Source organism: Brettanomyces nanus, chromosome 3 (assembly GCF_011074865.1).
Source record: "Brettanomyces nanus chromosome 3, complete sequence".
In the NCBI taxonomy this organism is placed as follows: domain Eukaryota; kingdom Fungi; phylum Ascomycota; class Pichiomycetes; order Pichiales; family Pichiaceae; genus Brettanomyces; species Brettanomyces nanus.
In genome coordinates, this window is record NC_052376.1 from 951,714 (window position 1) to 969,713 (window position 18,000).

Here is an 18,000-nt window from a genome sequence, read left to right on the forward strand (position 1 = left end):
CGATCTCTTTTATCTACAAGTTTGGTGTACTTTTGAATCTTCTTTTCTTCTTGATCACTTTCTTGAATACCCTCTATATACCTATTGCTTTTAAGGTTCAGATACTACCATTATTTCCTACGCGTCCGATCCCTCAATGTCGCAGAACGCTCACCTTCTTCCTGCGCCGGAGATCCCCAGTCCAAATAGATCCTTTGAGTTTAAAACTCCTCCTCATTTCAAATCCGGTACCAACTCTAAGTATGATTCAGAGAAGGAAAACATTGATATTATGAAGCACGGTCTTTTATCTCCAGAGCTGTCTTCCCCTCAGATTCGCGAGCTTGAAGATGATGGTAAGTGTGTTGTTGGCTTAGGTTTGGAGGAGTTGCTCAAAGATGCCAGCAAAGATGTTCCTGCTACCCATGAAGATGCAAAGCGTGGTACAAAGTCCAAGAAGGAGAACCAGAACCTGGGCCAGCCTCTTTCTGCTCCGGAGTTCGCCACCACCTCTTTCATCTCGTCCAAAAAGCGCTCCTCGTCTCATAAAGCCGATCGATCAAGTAAGCGGTCACGGAGATTGAAAGGACCCCAGCATTTTAACATTCCTCCTCCTGAAGAAATGACCCCTATCGTGTTCCATGGGGACTCGAAGCCTCCGTTCTCCTATGCTACTTTGATAGGTATGGCACTTCTTCGATCACCTACCAGGCAGCTTACACTATCTCAAATATACCACTGGATCTCCTCTCATTTCCCTTACTATAGGAAGGGTGAAGTGGGCTGGCAGAACTCCATTCGTCACAATCTCTCGCTTAACAAGTCATTTGAGAAAGCAGAGAAGTCTAAGGACGGCAAGGGTCATTATTGGCGCATTGTCACCGGTTATGAGTACCAATTTTGTAACGTGAATGAGACCAAGCGTCTTATTCCTACCGATCGTACACAAAACCATGCATCTTCTCCTTCGTCATCATCTTCATCTTCTTCTACAAATACTTCCAGCTTCAACTCCACTGGTCTACCATCGGTGCGATCGCTTCAACTTCCAGGGCCAACAGCCTCTTTAATTGTCAGCCCTAATTATAATGCTAGTCGATCACAAAAGACAGATATCGATTTCCGATCTCAAACTCCCATCAAATTAGGAGCGATTCCGGAATTGGCAGCTCCTTTAATGCCTTTCAGGGCCTCTTCTTCTTCGGCTGCTGGAGACCATATTTTCTTTAAGCAATTCTTCAATTCCCCTGATGGATCTTTTATCCAAGATTCTCCTAGAGCTCTTCCATTTACCTCATCATTCAACTGCAAGTCGAATTTCGAGCTATCACCGATAAGGTCGGGTGATACTGGTCCTCTTTTAGAACCGATGACACCTAAAAGGCAAACTCCTGGGGCTTCATCAAAGCAGCAGCAACAACAACAACCTCAGCAACAACAACTTCAGCAGTTACAAGATGGCCCTCTATCTACCAAGTTCAAGACTCCATCAAATCTCATGCAAACTCCTCTGATCAATTTGGGATCGTCCTCCACGATAAGAAAACTCTGGACGTCTCCTTCTTACTTGGACGATTTCTATACTTCTCCTGTTGCTAACGTTGACACTGATAGTACGGATTCGGTGGTTTACAAGTCGATATATGGTTCTCCTTTGGCCGTAAAGAGTCAACGATCTCATTTATATCTTACAGGTACATCAAAGCTTCAAGGAAGTGAAAAGACGAGAACGGTAGTCAGTGCAACTGCACCATCGAAATCGGTGCCGTCTTCTTCCTCCTCAAATGGTTATACGACCAATGAAATCTTTGGAATAGACATCTGTTCGATCAGTCACGATGACGATAGTTTGAGGTAGCTTCAGTTCCCCTGGATTTCTTTCTTCCTTTCTTTCTCTCTTTTTTTTTTTCTGTTTTGGTTCTTTCTTCTTTCTTCTTTCTTGGGTTTATAGGTTAATCGTTTATTATTATAGCTATGGGAACTTGTGATGGATGCAGTAAGGATCTTCTTGGTACATAGATTTCGTTACCCATATGTTTTTGAATGTACTTAGACTGGCAAGAATCGAGCCTCCCACAAAGCAACTTACCTTTCTGTCAGCAGATGCGTAGATCTTAAGTTTGGCTTCGGTATCTAGTCGTTGCATTTCTCGAAGTAGTCTTGTACCGAAGTTCTTGAAAAGTGTAGAACCTCCACTGAGAACAATATTCTGGAACAATTTGCTTCTTAGATCCGCGTCTGTCTGCATAATTGCGTAGTAAAGAGCATCCTGTATCGATGTCTCCTCGAAACCCGACGATTCCGGTTGGAACATAACCTCGCATGGTCTACTTAAGCAAGATTCACTCATCTTGATAACTTTGTTGTCAGGAAGTTTGAACGATTTCACATCTGCCGTTGAATCATACATAAGATATTCGCTTATTAAACTTCTCCCTCCCATATGCAACGACTGTAACTCTGGGGCCACAAACCCAAGTCTTTCCTTCATACTTCTCACTATCTCAAACTCGCTTGATGACGTGAGACTGTATCCCGATCTCATTAATTCTATCTGTAATCTTTTCGTTATATCTCTTCCACCAAGATTGATTCTCTTTATAGAACCGGGAATGGCGAATCCCTCGTATACTGGCACTATACTGGTAACACCATCACCTGAGTCCACCACCACTCCCGTAGTTCGACCGGTGGAATATAGAGAAAGAACTGCCGGCATGGCAACATGAAGTACTGGAAAATTGAATGTTTCAAATAGAACTTCGCACATTTTGGTTCTGTTGGATCGTGGATTCAATGGTTGTTCAGTTATAGATAGTGGATGCTCTTCAGGTTTACAGTCAAGATCCGATATTACTTGATTCCATACTTGTTCCATATCACTCCAGTTTTCCACAATACCATGACTCATTGGATACTTTAATCTGAGTAATCCTCTCAATTTTTGAGCCTTGGAACCAATAAAGGTGTCCTGCTCGGAGATCGATGATGGCATCACCTTAGTATACTTTGGTCTTCCTATGATGTTGGAGTAATTAATTTTCGGTCGCTCATCCCCGGCAAAACCTGACTTTATCATTCCTGACCCATTGTCTATCACTATTGGCTGGTTGTAGATGGTCTCTGACGACATAGTTGGCAATTAACCCGAGAACAAAAAGGTCTTGATATACTCGACATGTAAATAAGACGCGAAATGATTTTTGCACGACCGAATTGTCTGTCTACAAGCTTCAAGGTTACTTTACTTCAACTACGTCAGCATGTTTTCTTATTCGGCAATCTTTCAGATTAGATTGGCCAAGTAATTTGAAGTAGGGTGGGTCCCTGAAGGTCATAAAGGTCACAAAAACTACCCGATGTGGATCCATGCCAGGTAGGAAGAGGCTCGTCAAAATACCTAATGCGTGCATAGCCAGTTATCTCCGACGGTTTCCACCAGTCAGATATTTATTTCATTTATCTTATCTATTCTAACTTAACTTTTTTTTCATTATCTTCTCAAATACAGTAGTATCTATCGCCGAAATCTCCAACACCAGGAATGACGTACTTATGTTCGTTCAATCCATCATCAACCATACCAGTAATAACCTTAATCTTAGGGTATTTACTTCTGAAAACCTCAATACCTTCAGGACTGGCCAACACGTTCAAGAAGATGATTCTATCTTCAGAAACACCCTTCTGTTTCAAAACGTCAATAGCCATACAGGCAGATCCTCCAGTAGCCAATAATGGATCCAACAACAATACATATCTCTTAGAGATGTCCGTAGGAAGTTTGACGTAGAAAAGCTTTGGAAGAGCAGTTTCTTCGTCTCTCTGAATCAAGATTTTTCCGAGACGAACAGAACGGCAGCAGGCTCTCAAACCTTGTTCCATAGATTCTCCAGCTCTAATGATAGACACACCACAGATCTTACCTTCAAACTCGAAACCGTGATATGTCGATCCTGTTGGAGTAAGAATCGTCTTTGACTTAACAGGTAGCTGGTTGAGACCTTCCTCAACTAACAATCTGATGATTCTGTCCGAGTAAAAAACAAAGTCCGCACGACTTGTCTTTTCGTCACGAATGATAGTGTATAGACACCTCAATTGGTTCGACAGTCTCAGTTTGAAAATATTGTGATACACTTCAGTCATTTTCTTCTTCTTTTTTTAATATTTTTAATATTTTGATCTACTTGTCTTTCCCCTTTCAATGTATTAGTGAACACAACAAGGAATAATTATATCCTCACCTATTTGTACCAACAATATCTCCCTTATCTTGCTGAAAATTTTCAAAATTTCAAATTTAAACTCTTCAAAAATTTTCGAGGTCTTAAACTTTTCAGTTTTCTTCCGTTCTTCACATTTCTTTTTGTACACATTTCTTTTTCTGTTCTTTTTTTTTTCAGTTTTGCTCGAGGAACTTGAAGCTGATTTCAAAGCTAATCAACTCTCGTATCTTCAATATTAGTGCCTGGCAAGATACCGGGAGTTCCTGTCTATTCCTCCAGTCAAATTCACTTCCGGACTTGTGTATGTTCTTCCTCTTCAATGCCATGCGATACATCTGTTCGGAATACTTTGAAGCATGCTCTTCTTCTCTTAGTTGCTTCTCGTAATCGTTTAGAATTTTGATGATCTCAACAAGTTGATGTAAAGTTAACGAAGCAGTGTTAAAGAAAGGCAGAAGCATGAGCAAAAGAACTGGTTTACAATGTGCTGGGAGGTACTTGAACTGTAGCAACTTGATCAACTTTTCAAACGATAGTCTCTCACTGTGCGATGACTTTAAATCGTACTTTAGGATGTCCCGTAGTAATGCTAGTGGTGAAAGTGCCTGTCGAAGTATGGAAGATTGGATTTCGTTGGCATCTATTTTCTCATTTAGTAGGCTGTCCTCGTGTTCTCCGTCAAGAAGTAGATTCTCAAAGATCTTCCACACTGTATCAACTAGTTTCACAGCATTTCCTGCCTCCGCAAAGCATTCAAGCGACTCGTATTCGTAACCTTGGTTCAACAATACTTCTCCTTGGATATTGTAGATGTCCACAGCCGTTTGAGTTAATTTCAGTTTAGCACACACGGAAAGACTCCACTCAAAGTCGTCATTATCTTGAATCTGATACTTTGGTAGCATCTGTGAAACAATTTCCCGTGCTTTCGAATTTCCTGTCGTCACTAAAATTCCTACAGCTGTGGAGAAGAGTTCTCGCTCCGCAAAGTATGAAAGAGTCAGATCCTCAAGCATTTGATCAATGGTAGTTTTAATGTCAGACTCATGGTCATTCCCCATAACTTCGCTATACGGCTTCAATAGACCTGCTGCTGACATCAACACACCCATGTAGGTCGCAATACTCCTATCCAACATCTCCAATGATGAAATCACATTAAGGTACTTGCATTCAAATAACTCCTGACAGATACTCTCCCAAGAGGAAACCTGATTCACTGGGAAAGCAGCAACAGCTTCTTCAACATATCCATTAATCATCTTCATAGAAGGTAGACTGAACATAAACCGTGCCAAAAGATATTCATACCAGCTACTACAATTGGCTTGAATGGTTTTCCCAAATCCTGACATCGTAGATATCATTTCTCTCACTTCCACAGAGATCTCCTTATTAACAAACTCTAGTTCTGATAGCCTTTCTCTGAGTTCCACCACGTTCTTCTTCCATTGAAAGAATGACTTCGAGTCACGTGAGAACTCAACAGCATCATATGTGCCCATTAGTGTCCTAAGATCAGTAATCAGGTTGAACAAATTAACATCACTTTGTTCCAGCTCTTCGTACCCCGATTCGTCTAACGCACTCATTGCCTGATCAAAGTATCCTCTCAATATAAGTTTCTTCAAGTAGGCAGACCAAAATATAAGATTCTTATATGGAGAACCATTTTCATTATCCATTGCTCTATCCACCAATTCATTGTCCGGCTGTAAGCTGGCTCTGTTTACCCACATCTGAAGTAATATAATGATCTCGTCCTCCTTCGCAAACTTCAATGCATTCAATAGATTGATCACGTTCAATATCTCCTCGTAGTTGAACATGCTGACATAAGTCGTTTCATCGTTCTCTCTGATCTGAATAGATATGATCTCCTTCAAGTTCTCAATAGTATTTGTGATGACGCTTCTTAGAAATGTCTTCTTCTCTTCACGGCGGTTCCTTATTATACTTAACACTCCAATCTCTAAACCTGTATCATCATCATCTGAATATGTCTTGTATGCTCTATTTTTCAATAAAGGTTCGAAATCTTCATATAGCTTGTTTAGCAAACTGACTCTCTCCTCTGATTTATCCATCTTAGGTTCTAGTTCAAATGGATATAGTTTGGAAGTTTCTGGTTTGTCTAATTTGTCTGTTTTCCCTTCCTCCTCTTCCCCTTCAAGCTTCCTAGTCACATACAATATGCCAAAATTATGTGCCTTATCAATACTTAGTTCCAAATGCCTCCCATTCTTAAGCCAATCTGGACTACTCTTGGGGATTGGACCACCTTCCGCATACGGAAGTTTCGTGATTGGTAACTGAGTAGCTCGATCTATCTGTAGAGCATCTTCAGTTTCTGCGTCATCAAACCCATCTTGTTCCGATGGAATTCTTATGGCATCCATCATCTCGTCGTCTTTATCATCATCGTCGCTCCTTTGAGATACGAGTTCTTCTCCGTTCGTAGAAGAGCCCATATTGAATATGCCATGTCCCGAATCCGCTCTAACGCCGTTACCCCTTTTATTTTTGGCACCAAACATCCCTTACAGAGGAAAAGACAAAGCAAGAGATCAACTAAACCTGAAAAAGATAGAACAAACAATATCATGGTAATTGTATGGTGTACGGATGTACGTATTAAAGTAAGATCCGTTTAGAATGCGAGGCATATCTCTCAGATATAAGAGAAGGAATCAAGGCATTTTAGTAGGCATTCAAGTAAAGCTGTTCTTGAGAAAGGCTTTGGTGTCAACATTTGCTATTACTTATACCCGGTTCAATTTCAATCATTTTTCAATCCTTTTTCAATCCTTTTTTGACGACGTTCAAATTTTTCACTTCTGTCTTCTCTCTTTTTTCTTTTTCCTTTTTAGTTTTTTTTAGTATCTGAAAAGTCCTTTGTATCATTTATCATCCAGCATTTCACTGCTTTAATCAAAGTTTGGCAGTGATCCTTTGACATAATATGCTTTCAAATAAAGGCTTGAAATTAGGATTGGCCTCCGAGTATGACTTTAAAACTACAGAGGGAATCACTCGATATTTAAGAAGCAGAAAGACCTCAATTAATGAGATCTATCAGGTCTCGTTCAAGCTTATAAAGGATGACCCAGAATATCATCTCCCGCAAAAGGAAAAGTTTATTTTTGAATTGTTATGTGATCGTTTGTCACAACCGAATCTTGGTGAATTCAAAAGAAGTCCTGAAGTTTGGGATCTCTTCAATCAGATCTGGTCAAAGCTCAATGATATAAAACAGATAGTACTCGGTAAGACAAGATTGTGCAACATATTGACCTCCTCCATAGAAGAGATAGATAATTCCGAATCTTATCAAAATGAGAAGCTTGTTCGTTTCTTTTCCAGCTGTCTTCAATTGGCTATTAGACACTCCAAACTCCCGTTCTCTCAAGATCAGAGTGTATCCATAATAAGCCGAATCTTGAAGTTCATTACCTCAGAGGGTTCAAGCTATGGCGAGTCGCTAGTTGAAGAAATGGCCTCCGTTTTGATTACAGTATACAATCAGTCGAATTCAAGTGCCATACGATACAGCAAGAATGTTGTATCACAGTTTTGTGGATCATGCCTACCCAATCTAACTTCTCTAATTACTGAGGACCTTATATCTTCCACGATCAGAAGTAAACTTGAATTGATAGTTACCGATACTCTTTTTTCTGAGAATAATTCGGTCCATTGTAAAGATAACCTTGGTTTCTTTATAAACAGTGCTCGTGCTCAGAATAAAATAGGTACTAAGGAATTGGTCTATTTGTTCAAGATGGTGATTCCTAAAGTGTCTATTGCAGAGATAGAAGACATATTCAAATTTTTCACCATGAGATATCCTGATAGTTCTGCAGACTTGTTGCAAGAAGTGATCACCATCAATAAAACCTTGTCAACTGAGTTCTTGGCAGACTTGGTCAAGAGAGAGCTCGATGCTCCAAAGAAGGATTCCCATAAAATAATTGTTCTTGCTCTCAAAAGAAACACTGAAGTTGGTATTAAATTCTCCCATCGAATCATTGATGTCAGTCTCAAAAAGGATGATGAAGAAGCCTTGTTCCTCCTTAAAGCGCTTTTTCAATGTTACGTCAGAGCAAGAGAATTGCCTTCCTTTGTTAAGCTATGGAGTGACTACATTGCAAGAGGTTCGTCCCTTCAAACTCAAACTGTTCTCACTTCAAGTGAAATGGTGGGTTCTTGCTCTTCTTACTTTGTTAGTCTCTCATACGTTCAGTTAGAACGATTAATGAAAACTCTTGTGAATCAATACAGGGATGATCCTAAAAACAGTTTCATTCCTTTGCTATCAATATCTAGGGGACTTCTAGCTGGAATCACAGGTTCGATAAACAGTTCCAATAATGTTTCTCTTATATCTAACATTGAGAAATTGAAGCCATTATATGTTGAAATTCTCCGGATATCAAGTAAAATATCTACTGAAGGTTATACATGGAAACTCTCTTCCTACATTTTTATGCTTTATGATCTCGATGAGTTAACCTCTGAAATAGATGTCAAATGGTTCTTTGAGGATCCAAAGACTCACATGGATAATGAAAGTTATTTTTTCACCTTATTTAGAATTTTAGAGCAAGATCCTTTGTTGTACAGCAAAAAGGTTGGATCTGCCTTCATTAAGGGTTTTAGTAAAGCAGATTCCAAGGATTTCCAGAGAGCTGTTTTCTTTAGGTGGTGTGTTCTATTGAACTCCTTGATGGATATTGAAGATATCCGCAAATTGGTTAAAGTTCTTTTTGGCCATCATATTGATGATCAACTTGTGTTTGATATCCTCTCCTACCCTGTCCTTCATGAACAATCGAAGTTTATGGATGCCATAGTGGACTCTATCATTGTTCAATTTGACAAGAAGAAAGGGGCATCTTTGCGCTTTGTGGATTTGATTCCTGTCTACTGCTATGGAAAGCATCAAAGACAAAAAATGCTAGACGGTTTACTTGATATGGCAATTCTTTCAGATTGTTCGAACGAGAATAAGCTTTGCGCCAGTCATGCTATACTAGATTTGTTAGAATTACCTACATTCAAGTCCTTGATAGAGACTGATCCTAAGTCAATGGTGAAGTTGGTTTCCAGCTCGACGGACACTGAAAGCCACGATTCATCCTTGGAGATTGCCCGTAAGATTTGTATAGAGTACATGAGGCAATCCTCTGCAGATGATTCTGGATTTATTCCGAAATTGCAAAAATTATTGGACAGTAAGCTTAGATCTAAATCCAAGAAACTTGTCTTTGCCCCATATCTTAGCATCTGTCTTTGCCTTTTGAAGTCTTCTTCCAATAAGTCAGAGGAGTTTAAACCGCTTCTTACTTTGGCAGCCTCTAAGGCCCTGGAAATATTTTCTAAAAATCCATCGGATGCTGATATTTGCTGGTTGTGTGGTCTTCTATCCGATGTTTATTGCTTGGATCCCAGCTGCATTGAAAAGTCGGCTTTGAAGCATGATATCAAATCTCTTGGTCAAACAGGTTCTATTGAAGTTCAGCAAGCTTTATTTGGTTTGGTTACAGCCGTTTCAGGCATTTATGAGCCGATTTATGTGGTTTCTATGTTTTTAGCTCTTGGCGATAGTGAATCCAATGTTGCCAATATCGATTCTTTCATTGAACATCTAAGCACTGAAAGTGAGGACGGTTTTAAAATGTTATGGTTGTCTGTTCTTAAAATTCTTGAAGAGGAAGACCAGACTTACAAATTGAAGTGTATATATCTTCTTTGTTCATTCTTTAAACATTTGAAGAAGCCTTCCGACGACGCGCTCATTGATGAGCAGCAGACTCTTGTTGTTAAATCCATCTCTTTTATTGTCTCAATGAGAAATAAGTCCAGCTTTCCTTCGACGTTGTTGATTGAGCTTCTTAAGTCGTTGAGAACAATTATATCGGCCAAATATTGGTCCCTCACGCAATATTCCATTGAGTTGATCGTTGTACTCGCCAATCAGATTGTCGATGCTAGCATTTCCACCGAGGTTTATGTGCACCTTACACAGTTGGTTGCTAGTATTCTTCTCTTCCAAAGATTTAGATTGTCTAGCAGACTGCATCTTATCATTACCGTGGTGAATGAACTGATGGAACTTTTGTTCGTTAAAGACGATTCACGTTCATTGATATTTTCTTCTCAAGATTGTGGTATAGCCTTTGAAAGATTGATGGGTAATCTTTGTGAACCCTCGGTTACGACAATTACAGGACATACAGAAGGAGGATCTTTGGAAACCTCTGGAAAAGTGGACGGAACGGATGCTTCTGCAACTACCGCTGTGTCTCGGATGAAGACGAATCTCAGAAGATCTCTTCCGGTAGTAGTTTTGAATTACTTAAGGCTCTTTCTCAAGTATGAGGTGGAGCCTGATGTTAAAAAGCATTTGTTGAATAGTGTGTTTTTGATCATGAAGGCTTTGACATCGAACGAATTTAATTACATCAATGCAAGTGTTGACTCACAAAGTCGTGCTGCTTTCAAAAAGCTTTATGAGGATTACACCAAGTTTGGAAAATGGAGGGAGGAGTGATAATAATACTAGACTAGGTTTATATAGTATATACTAATAGAATTGATAGAACGCCATAGCGAATCCTTGAAATTTCAAAATTTTCAGGGCTTTTTTTTTCAGTCTTGACCATTTAGACACCTCTTACAGCCACGACCAGCTTACCAACAGATGGTTGAAATAACAGAATTGCATGATGATGAGCCCATAGAGGTAACAACCCCAGAATCTACCATGGAAGGTGCCCCGCAACTTCCACCAGGAATGGCAGAGTTTACCGGAAAATCATCTGAGGAGATGTTGGCAGAGTTGAAGAAAAGTCCATTTTTCATGGATAGTTATGATGCAAACGGAGATCATGGTGACAATCCACAACTTGAAGCATTGAAATCTCTTCAGAGTGAAGGTACACCCAAAGAGATCGCTGAGCGTCAGAAGAGTAGGGGTAATGACTTCTATAAGAGAAAGCAGTATCGGGAAGCCTTGAAGTGTTATACGGAAGGAATTGATGCACGCTGTGGAGTGAAGTTTATTGAGGCTGCGTTGTATACAAATCGGGCTGCTTGTAATTTAGAGTTTAAGAACTATGCCATGTGTATTGGTGACTGCAGAAAGTGTCTAGATAGACAGCCTAAAAACGTTAAGGCATTATTCAGGTGTTCCAAGGCTATGTTTGCCATTGAGAGGTACGAGGATGCCGAAAAAACATTGCTGTATGCAGTCTCTATTGATGATGAGAATGTAGCTGTTAACGCAATGCTCAAGAAGGTGAGGGCGAGAATACAGGCTATTATTAAAGCTGAAGAGAGGAAAGCAAGAGCTAAGGCTGAGAAGGAGCAGAAGGATAAGGCTTTGAAGGAGGCCCTTAGTTTGAGAGGAATAGTAAATCTCAGAACCAATGAGCCAGCAGATACCCCCGATGGAAGTAAGCTGCATCTTGAGGATTCGAAGGACGTCCAATCGCAGTTAATTATTCCGGCCATGGTGCTCTATCCGACAACAGATGAGTTTGACTTTGTTTCTGAAGTCAGTGAATTGACTACTCCTCTTCAATTGGCCGAAATTGTTATGGATAGACCTGATTCATACTTTGAAGATGGTAAACATACAAATTTCAGACCGAAAAGACTTGAAGCATATTTGGAGACGCAGTCCGGAGGATTGATTAAGGTGGGGAAGAAAGTGATCTTCAGTAAAGCATTGATGCAAGCTCATGCTCCATTATTTGACGGTATTCTTCGTGTTTACTTGGTTCCAAGGATAGATTCTACTAACTGGATATCCAAATGGGATAAGATGAAGGCTCTTGGTAAGAGACAACAGTAATTAATAATCTATAGAGTAACAAGTCCCTAAATCTCTACCAAAAAGAGAAATGGAAAAAATTCACGGATCATAAAAAAAAAAATTGAGAATTAAAAATCGCTTGAAAATTTAGACAGGTTTCCTTCTCTTTGTTTCCTTCTCTTTGCTTCCTTCTCTTTACTTCCTTTGAACATCCAATCATGTCGATCTCGTTGAAACGTAAAAGGCTTTCCTCGGGTCTTTCTGTGTCTCAGAAAGTATTTGTGCGTTCTCGAAATGGTAGGGCAACTAAGATTGTTAGAGAGCATTACCTAAGAGAAGATATTCCATGTTCATCTATGGCCTGTTCCAAATGTGAAGAGTTCTATTTTGTTGATGCCAACGGAGAGATGAGGCATCCCATTTTGTCTGATTCTCCCTTTGATTTACAGAATAATGATATCGGAAAACACTATTTGATTGTGGATACTAACGTTGTGTTAAATGCTATCGACATGATCGAGAGCAGTTCAGTTTTCTATGATGTCATTGTGCCGCAGACGGTTTTGGAAGAAGTTCGTAACAAGAGTTATCCAATCTATATGAGATTACGCGACCTCACAAAGAATGAGGAGAAGCGGTTTGTTGTGTTTTACAACGAGTTCAAGGTTGACACCTATTTGACCAGAAAGAAAGGTGAAACTATGAACGATTACAATGATCGACTAATTAGGGAGTGTGCCAAATTCTATAGTGAGCACTTGAAACCGTGTGGGATCACTACAGTTTTGATAACGGGAGACAAAGATAATAAAGCGAAGGCACTAAAAGCCGGTATTATTTCTATGACTTTACCAGAGTATGTGTCTCTCTTGCCTAACAGTAAAGAATTACAGGATATCCTACCATCAAAGGAAGGATTTTCTTCTAATTACAAAGAGATCAGGTATCCTGAATATTGCTCTGTTGCTAGACTTGTTGGTGGTGTTAAGAATGCTAGTTTACAGCAGGGTATCATCAACATCTCCTCATATAACTTTTTGGAGGGTTCCATCAGTGTTCCATCATTGCCTAAACCGTTACTTATTCTTGGTCGTGAAAATTTGAACAGAGCCTTCAATGGAGATACCGTTGTTGTAGAGATTCTCCCAAAAAATATGTGGAAGAAGCCTTCTACAGAGATCGTCGATGAAGAAGCCATCAATAAGAATGAAATTGGTGATAACGACGAAAATGAAGTTATTATTACTGATCAGGAGAGACGGATTTTGGCTCGAGAAGCAATTAAAGCTCAGGGTGACTCTTCCGTTGATGAGACGGAAAAGATTGTGCCAACAGGACGTATTGTTGGTGTTGTCAAGCGTAGCTGGAGATTATATGTGGGACAACTTTCGCCTAATAGTGTGGATAAGAATCGAATTGGTGGCAACTCTGCCAAAAACTGTTTTGTTATTTTGATGGATAGAACTTTACCCAAAATTAGAATCAAAACTAGACGAGCTCGTGAACTAGTCGGTAAGCGGATTGTTGTCGCCGTTGATTCATGGCCTACCACATCAAAATATCCTGAGGGACATTTTGTGAGGACTTTGGGTGACATTGAGGAAAAGGATGCTGAGCAGGAAGCTTTACTACTTGAGCATGATATTGAATATCGACCATTTTCTAAGAATGTGTTGAGCTGTTTGCCTAAGGAAGGCCACGATTGGAAAGTTCCCGAGAATCTCAACAATGGTGATGTTTTGTTGGCTAAAAGAGAAGATCTTAGAGACAGATTGATCTGCTCTATTGATCCCCCGGGATGTGTGGATATTGACGATGCTTTACATGCTAAGAAGCTTTCAAACGGTAACTATGAAGTCGGCGTCCATATTGCCGATGTGACCCATTTTGTGAAGCCAGGTACTGCCCTAGATCAGGAAGGTGCTTCTCGAGGTACCACTGTCTATTTGGTGGATAAACGTATCGATATGCTTCCCACTCTTTTAGGTACAGATTTGTGTTCCTTGATGGCCGACGTTGACAGGTATGCCTTTTCTGTGATATGGGAGATGAATAACAATGCCGAGATTGTTAACGTTCGATTCACCAAGTCGATTATTAGATCAAGACATGCATTTTCTTACGAGGAGGCGCAACTAAGAATCGATAACAAGTCGAATCAGGACCCATTAACAGAGGATCTGAGGATCTTGTTGAAGTTATCGAAGGTCCTGAAGAAAAGAAGATTGGAAGTGGGTGCCTTGAATCTTGCTTCTCCTGAAGTTAAAGTTCATATGGATAGTGAAACATCTGATCCAAATGAAGTGGAAATCAAGGAATTGTTAGACACCAATTCTTTAGTTGAAGAATTCATGTTGGCAGCCAATATTTCTGTTGCTCGTAAGATATATGAAGCATTTCCTCAGGTAGCAATGCTTCGTCGCCATGCAGCTCCGCCCGCCACCAACTTTGAGATTTTGAACGATATGCTTCATGTTTGCAAAGGATTGTCGATCTCTACGGAGAGTTCTAAGGCCATGGCCGATTCTCTAGATCGTTGCGTGGAACCTGAGGATCCTTATTTCAATACTTTGGTGCGTATTATGGCCACTAGATGTATGATGGCTGCTGAATATTTTACCTCTGGAAGTTACAGTTATCAGGACTTCCACCACTATGGTTTAGCTGTAGATATCTACACGCATTTCACTTCACCTATTCGTCGTTATTGTGATGATGTGGTGCATAGACAGCTTGCCGCTGCCATTGGCTACGAACCGTTAAGTGAGTTACATATGGATAAGGATAAGATGGATTTGGTGGTAAAGAATATAAACAAGCGTCACAGAAATGCGCAGTTTGCCGGAAGAGCCAGTATCGAGTATTATGTGGGACAAGTAATGAAGAATGCAGAGGCTACGGAGGATGGTTACGTGATTAAGGTGTTCTCCAACGGTATTGTGGTTTTGGTTCCAAAATATGGTGTGGAAAACCTCATCAAGTTGGAGCTTTTAGGAGATGCTAATACTGCCAAGTTTGACGAGGACAAGTATAGATTGTCTTTTAAGGATAAGGAAGGTAAGCAGCGAGAAGTGGCAGTGTTTGATAAGGTTAAAGTGTTTGTGAAATCTCATTTGGATGAGTTCACTGGAAAGAGGAAGGTTCAATTGTTGTTGAAATGAACTTATATATTGTAAATGTATCTTATCCCAAGATGTAAAAAGTCCCGTTGCCGTCTCTAAAGGACTGAAAATTTTTTAGTGAGTCTCGCACTCTTGACGGATTTGAAATACGTTGAGGTGAACCTATCAGACATATCTTATGTCCTGAATCTTATATTGTATTTACTATGTCGAATCTTGGATTACAGATTAGGCAGGCGGCTTCTTCGGTTGATCCGATTGTTGCCGATTACACAGTGGGATATGTCCAGCATATCATTAAGTCCACAGAAGATTCAGTACTTTCGCAGCAGTTAGATATTCCAACTAAAGTTGAATTTCTGAGGGGTATGTTGATTAGTGCGGGTGGTGATTCTAAGAAGGTGGAGAAGCTATGTTCACATATTGAATCGACATTAGTTGACAGACTGAAAAAGAATATGGCCAAACTTAAAGTGGAAGGAGATACCTCGAAGAGGTTATTGGATGCTAGTCTTCTTAGCTCACACGAAAGAGACGATACATCGATGACATTTCTCTCTTCTTCTGTGGACGTTGAGCATATTGGTCGTCAAATGGAATCTAAAGTGGATAAGAAGAAGTTGAAGAAAGCTGAAGCCAAGATTGCCAGAAAGATGGCAAAGAGGGAGGACAGGTACGTCAAGTATGAGGCTTCTAAATTGATTAATGAACAGAAACAGGACGACTATGATTCTTTCTACTTAAAGGTGAATCCTTTGGACGTTGAAGAGACTGGCGGTAGATCAAAGGACATTAAGATTGATTCATTTGATTTGTTTGTTGGTGACGCTCAGCGTATCTTGATGGATGCTTCGTTGACGTTAGCATTTGGACACAGGTATGGTCTAGTGGGTCAAAACGGTGTTGGTAAGTCCACTCTATTAAAGGCATTGTCCAGAAGGCAATTGGACATTCCTAAGCACATCACCATTTTGTACGTTGAGCAAGAGTATACGGGAGATGACTCCCTAGTTTTACAGTCCGTTTTGGATGCAGATGTGTGGCGTAAACAATTGTTAGTGGAAGAGCAGAAGACTAATGAACGTGTTGAAGAGATTGAGAAGTTGCGTAAGGAGTTTGAGGATGGTTCTCCAGAGATGAAGAAGCTCGATACAGAGCAGGACGATTTGTATCAAAACTTGGAGAAGGTTCAAGAGAGATTGGCCGACATTGAGAGTGATAAGGCTGAGGGTAAGGCTGCTCACATCCTATACGGTCTTGGGTTTAGTGAGGAGGCTCAAAACAGACCCACCAAGGAGTTTTCCGGTGGTTGGAGAATGCGTTTATCGTTGGCTCGTGCCTTGTTTTGTCAACCTGACTTGTTACTTTTGGATGAGCCTACTAATATGTTGGATGTTCCATCTGCAACTTATTTGGCTCATTATCTAAAAACATATCCTTCTACTGTGTTGGTTGTTTCCCATGATCGGGAGTTCCTTAACGAGGTGGCTACAGATATTATACATCAGCATTCCGAGAGACTAGATTATTATAGAGGCTCGGACTTTGACTCGTTTTACAATACGAGGGAGGAGAGATTGAAGACGCAGAAAAGAGAGTACGAAAACCAGATAGCTTACAGAAAGCATTTGCAGGCTTTCATCGACAAATTCAGATACAATGCTGCCAAATCTAGAGAGGCACAATCAAGAATTAAGAAGCTTGAGAAATTGCCCGTCTTGCTACCCCCAGAACAGGAGCATTCATACCAGTTTAAGTTCCCTGACGCTGAGAAGCTTTCCTCACCTACTTTACAATTATTGGACGTCAGCTTTGGTTATAAGCCTGAAGAACTTTTATTGAATCATGTGGATCTTGATCTTCAGATGGATTCCCGTATCGCAATTGTTGGTGCCAATGGTTGTGGTAAGACTACACTTTTAAAGATTGCTTTGGGAGAGCTTGATCCTACCGGTGGTTCGGTCTATAAGAACCATAATCTTCGTATTGGCTACTTTGCGCAGCATCACGTTGATGCCTTGGATCTATCTCAGAGTGCCGTTAGTTGGATGGGTAAGAAGTATCCTGGTAAAACTGATGAAGAGTACCGTAGGCATTTGGGCTCCTTTGGTATTACTGGTTCTTTGTCATTGCAAAAAATGGCTCTTCTTTCCGGTGGTCAAAAGTCCAGAGTTATATTTGCCTCTCTATGTCTCAATAACCCTCACATTCTTGTGCTTGATGAGCCTACTAATCACTTGGATACAGCAGGTTTAGATGCTCTTGCAACAGCTTTGAAGAACTTCAAAGGTGGTATTTTGATGGTGTCGCACGATGTCCATATGATTAAAGAGGTTTGTCATGATATTTTGTACAGTGAAGATGGTAAAGTTAGGAAGTTCCCTGGTACTATGGACGATTATAAGGACTATATTTTGGAAGAGGCTGATTCCGTTGGTGTTGTTAAGCGCCATTAAATAATTTGAAAATGTAAAGGAAAGTAAGAGTTTAATAATCTAGCTTTTTTTGTAACCGCAGTCTGCCAAGTAAATTCTTTTGAAAGACTTATCTTTCTCAATATTATGTTATTGAACAAACCTCAATATAAACTAAAATTTCAAAAGCATATGTTTACTAGTGTGATTACAGCTGTTTTTTTTGAGAACTTGAACTCCTACATTTTTATTCACTGCCTGACAAGAATAATCAAGCCATATTGACCAACTATTCATGTGGTCAAAATAACTATTCATGTGATCAAAATCTTATGGGTCCTTTGTAGAAGCTGAACTGGGGCTATGGCTCAATGGTAGAGCTTTCGATTCCAGATCGAAGGGTTGCAGGTTCGATTCCTGTTGGCCTCAAGGTTCAA

The 18,000-nt window shown here is 40.1% G+C and overlaps 7 protein-coding genes and 1 non-coding gene across 8 annotated transcripts; 5 read left to right on the top strand and 3 right to left on the bottom strand.

The window, feature by feature from the left end:
• Positions 1–1,951: 1,951 nt before the first annotated feature.
• On the bottom strand, positions 1,952–3,112 carry FOA43_003126 (uncharacterized protein; the record flags this gene model as incomplete). The annotated part of the gene is made up of 1 exon (XM_038923403.1): positions 1,952–3,112. The coding sequence occupies one exon, from the start codon at positions 3,110–3,112 to the stop codon at positions 1,952–1,954; it is 1,161 nt and encodes a 386-aa protein (XP_038779331.1).
• Positions 3,113–3,480: 368 nt separating this feature from the next.
• Positions 3,481–4,128, bottom strand: FUR1 (Uracil phosphoribosyltransferase, synthesizes UMP from uracil; the record flags this gene model as incomplete). Its single annotated transcript, XM_038923404.1, has 1 exon — positions 3,481–4,128. One exon carries the CDS (start codon positions 4,126–4,128, stop codon positions 3,481–3,483), a length of 648 nt encoding a protein of 215 aa, XP_038779332.1.
• A 253-nt stretch (positions 4,129–4,381) lies between these two features.
• FOA43_003128 (uncharacterized protein) lies at positions 4,382–6,745 on the bottom strand (the record flags this gene model as incomplete). Its single annotated transcript, XM_038923405.1, has 1 exon — positions 4,382–6,745. One exon carries the CDS (start codon positions 6,743–6,745, stop codon positions 4,382–4,384), a length of 2,364 nt encoding a protein of 787 aa, XP_038779333.1.
• Positions 6,746–7,170: 425 nt separating this feature from the next.
• On the top strand, positions 7,171–10,761 carry FOA43_003129 (uncharacterized protein; the record flags this gene model as incomplete). Its single annotated transcript, XM_038923406.1, has 1 exon — positions 7,171–10,761. The coding sequence occupies one exon, from the start codon at positions 7,171–7,173 to the stop codon at positions 10,759–10,761; it is 3,591 nt and encodes a 1,196-aa protein (XP_038779334.1).
• A 150-nt stretch (positions 10,762–10,911) lies between these two features.
• FOA43_003130 (uncharacterized protein) lies at positions 10,912–12,066 on the top strand (the record flags this gene model as incomplete). The annotated part of the gene is made up of 1 exon (XM_038923407.1): positions 10,912–12,066. One exon carries the CDS (start codon positions 10,912–10,914, stop codon positions 12,064–12,066), a length of 1,155 nt encoding a protein of 384 aa, XP_038779335.1.
• A 179-nt stretch (positions 12,067–12,245) lies between these two features.
• DIS3 (exosome catalytic subunit dis3) lies at positions 12,246–15,188 on the top strand (the record flags this gene model as incomplete). Its single annotated transcript, XM_038923408.1, has 1 exon — positions 12,246–15,188. The coding sequence occupies one exon, from the start codon at positions 12,246–12,248 to the stop codon at positions 15,186–15,188; it is 2,943 nt and encodes a 980-aa protein (XP_038779336.1).
• A 167-nt stretch (positions 15,189–15,355) lies between these two features.
• On the top strand, positions 15,356–17,605 carry GCN20 (ATP-binding cassette, regulator of translational elongation; the record flags this gene model as incomplete). The annotated part of the gene is made up of 1 exon (XM_038923409.1): positions 15,356–17,605. One exon carries the CDS (start codon positions 15,356–15,358, stop codon positions 17,603–17,605), a length of 2,250 nt encoding a protein of 749 aa, XP_038779337.1.
• A 315-nt stretch (positions 17,606–17,920) lies between these two features.
• On the top strand, positions 17,921–17,992 carry FOA43_003133. The gene has a single exon. It is a non-coding gene; the product is annotated as a tRNA-Trp (tRNA).
• Positions 17,993–18,000: the final 8 nt, after the last annotated feature.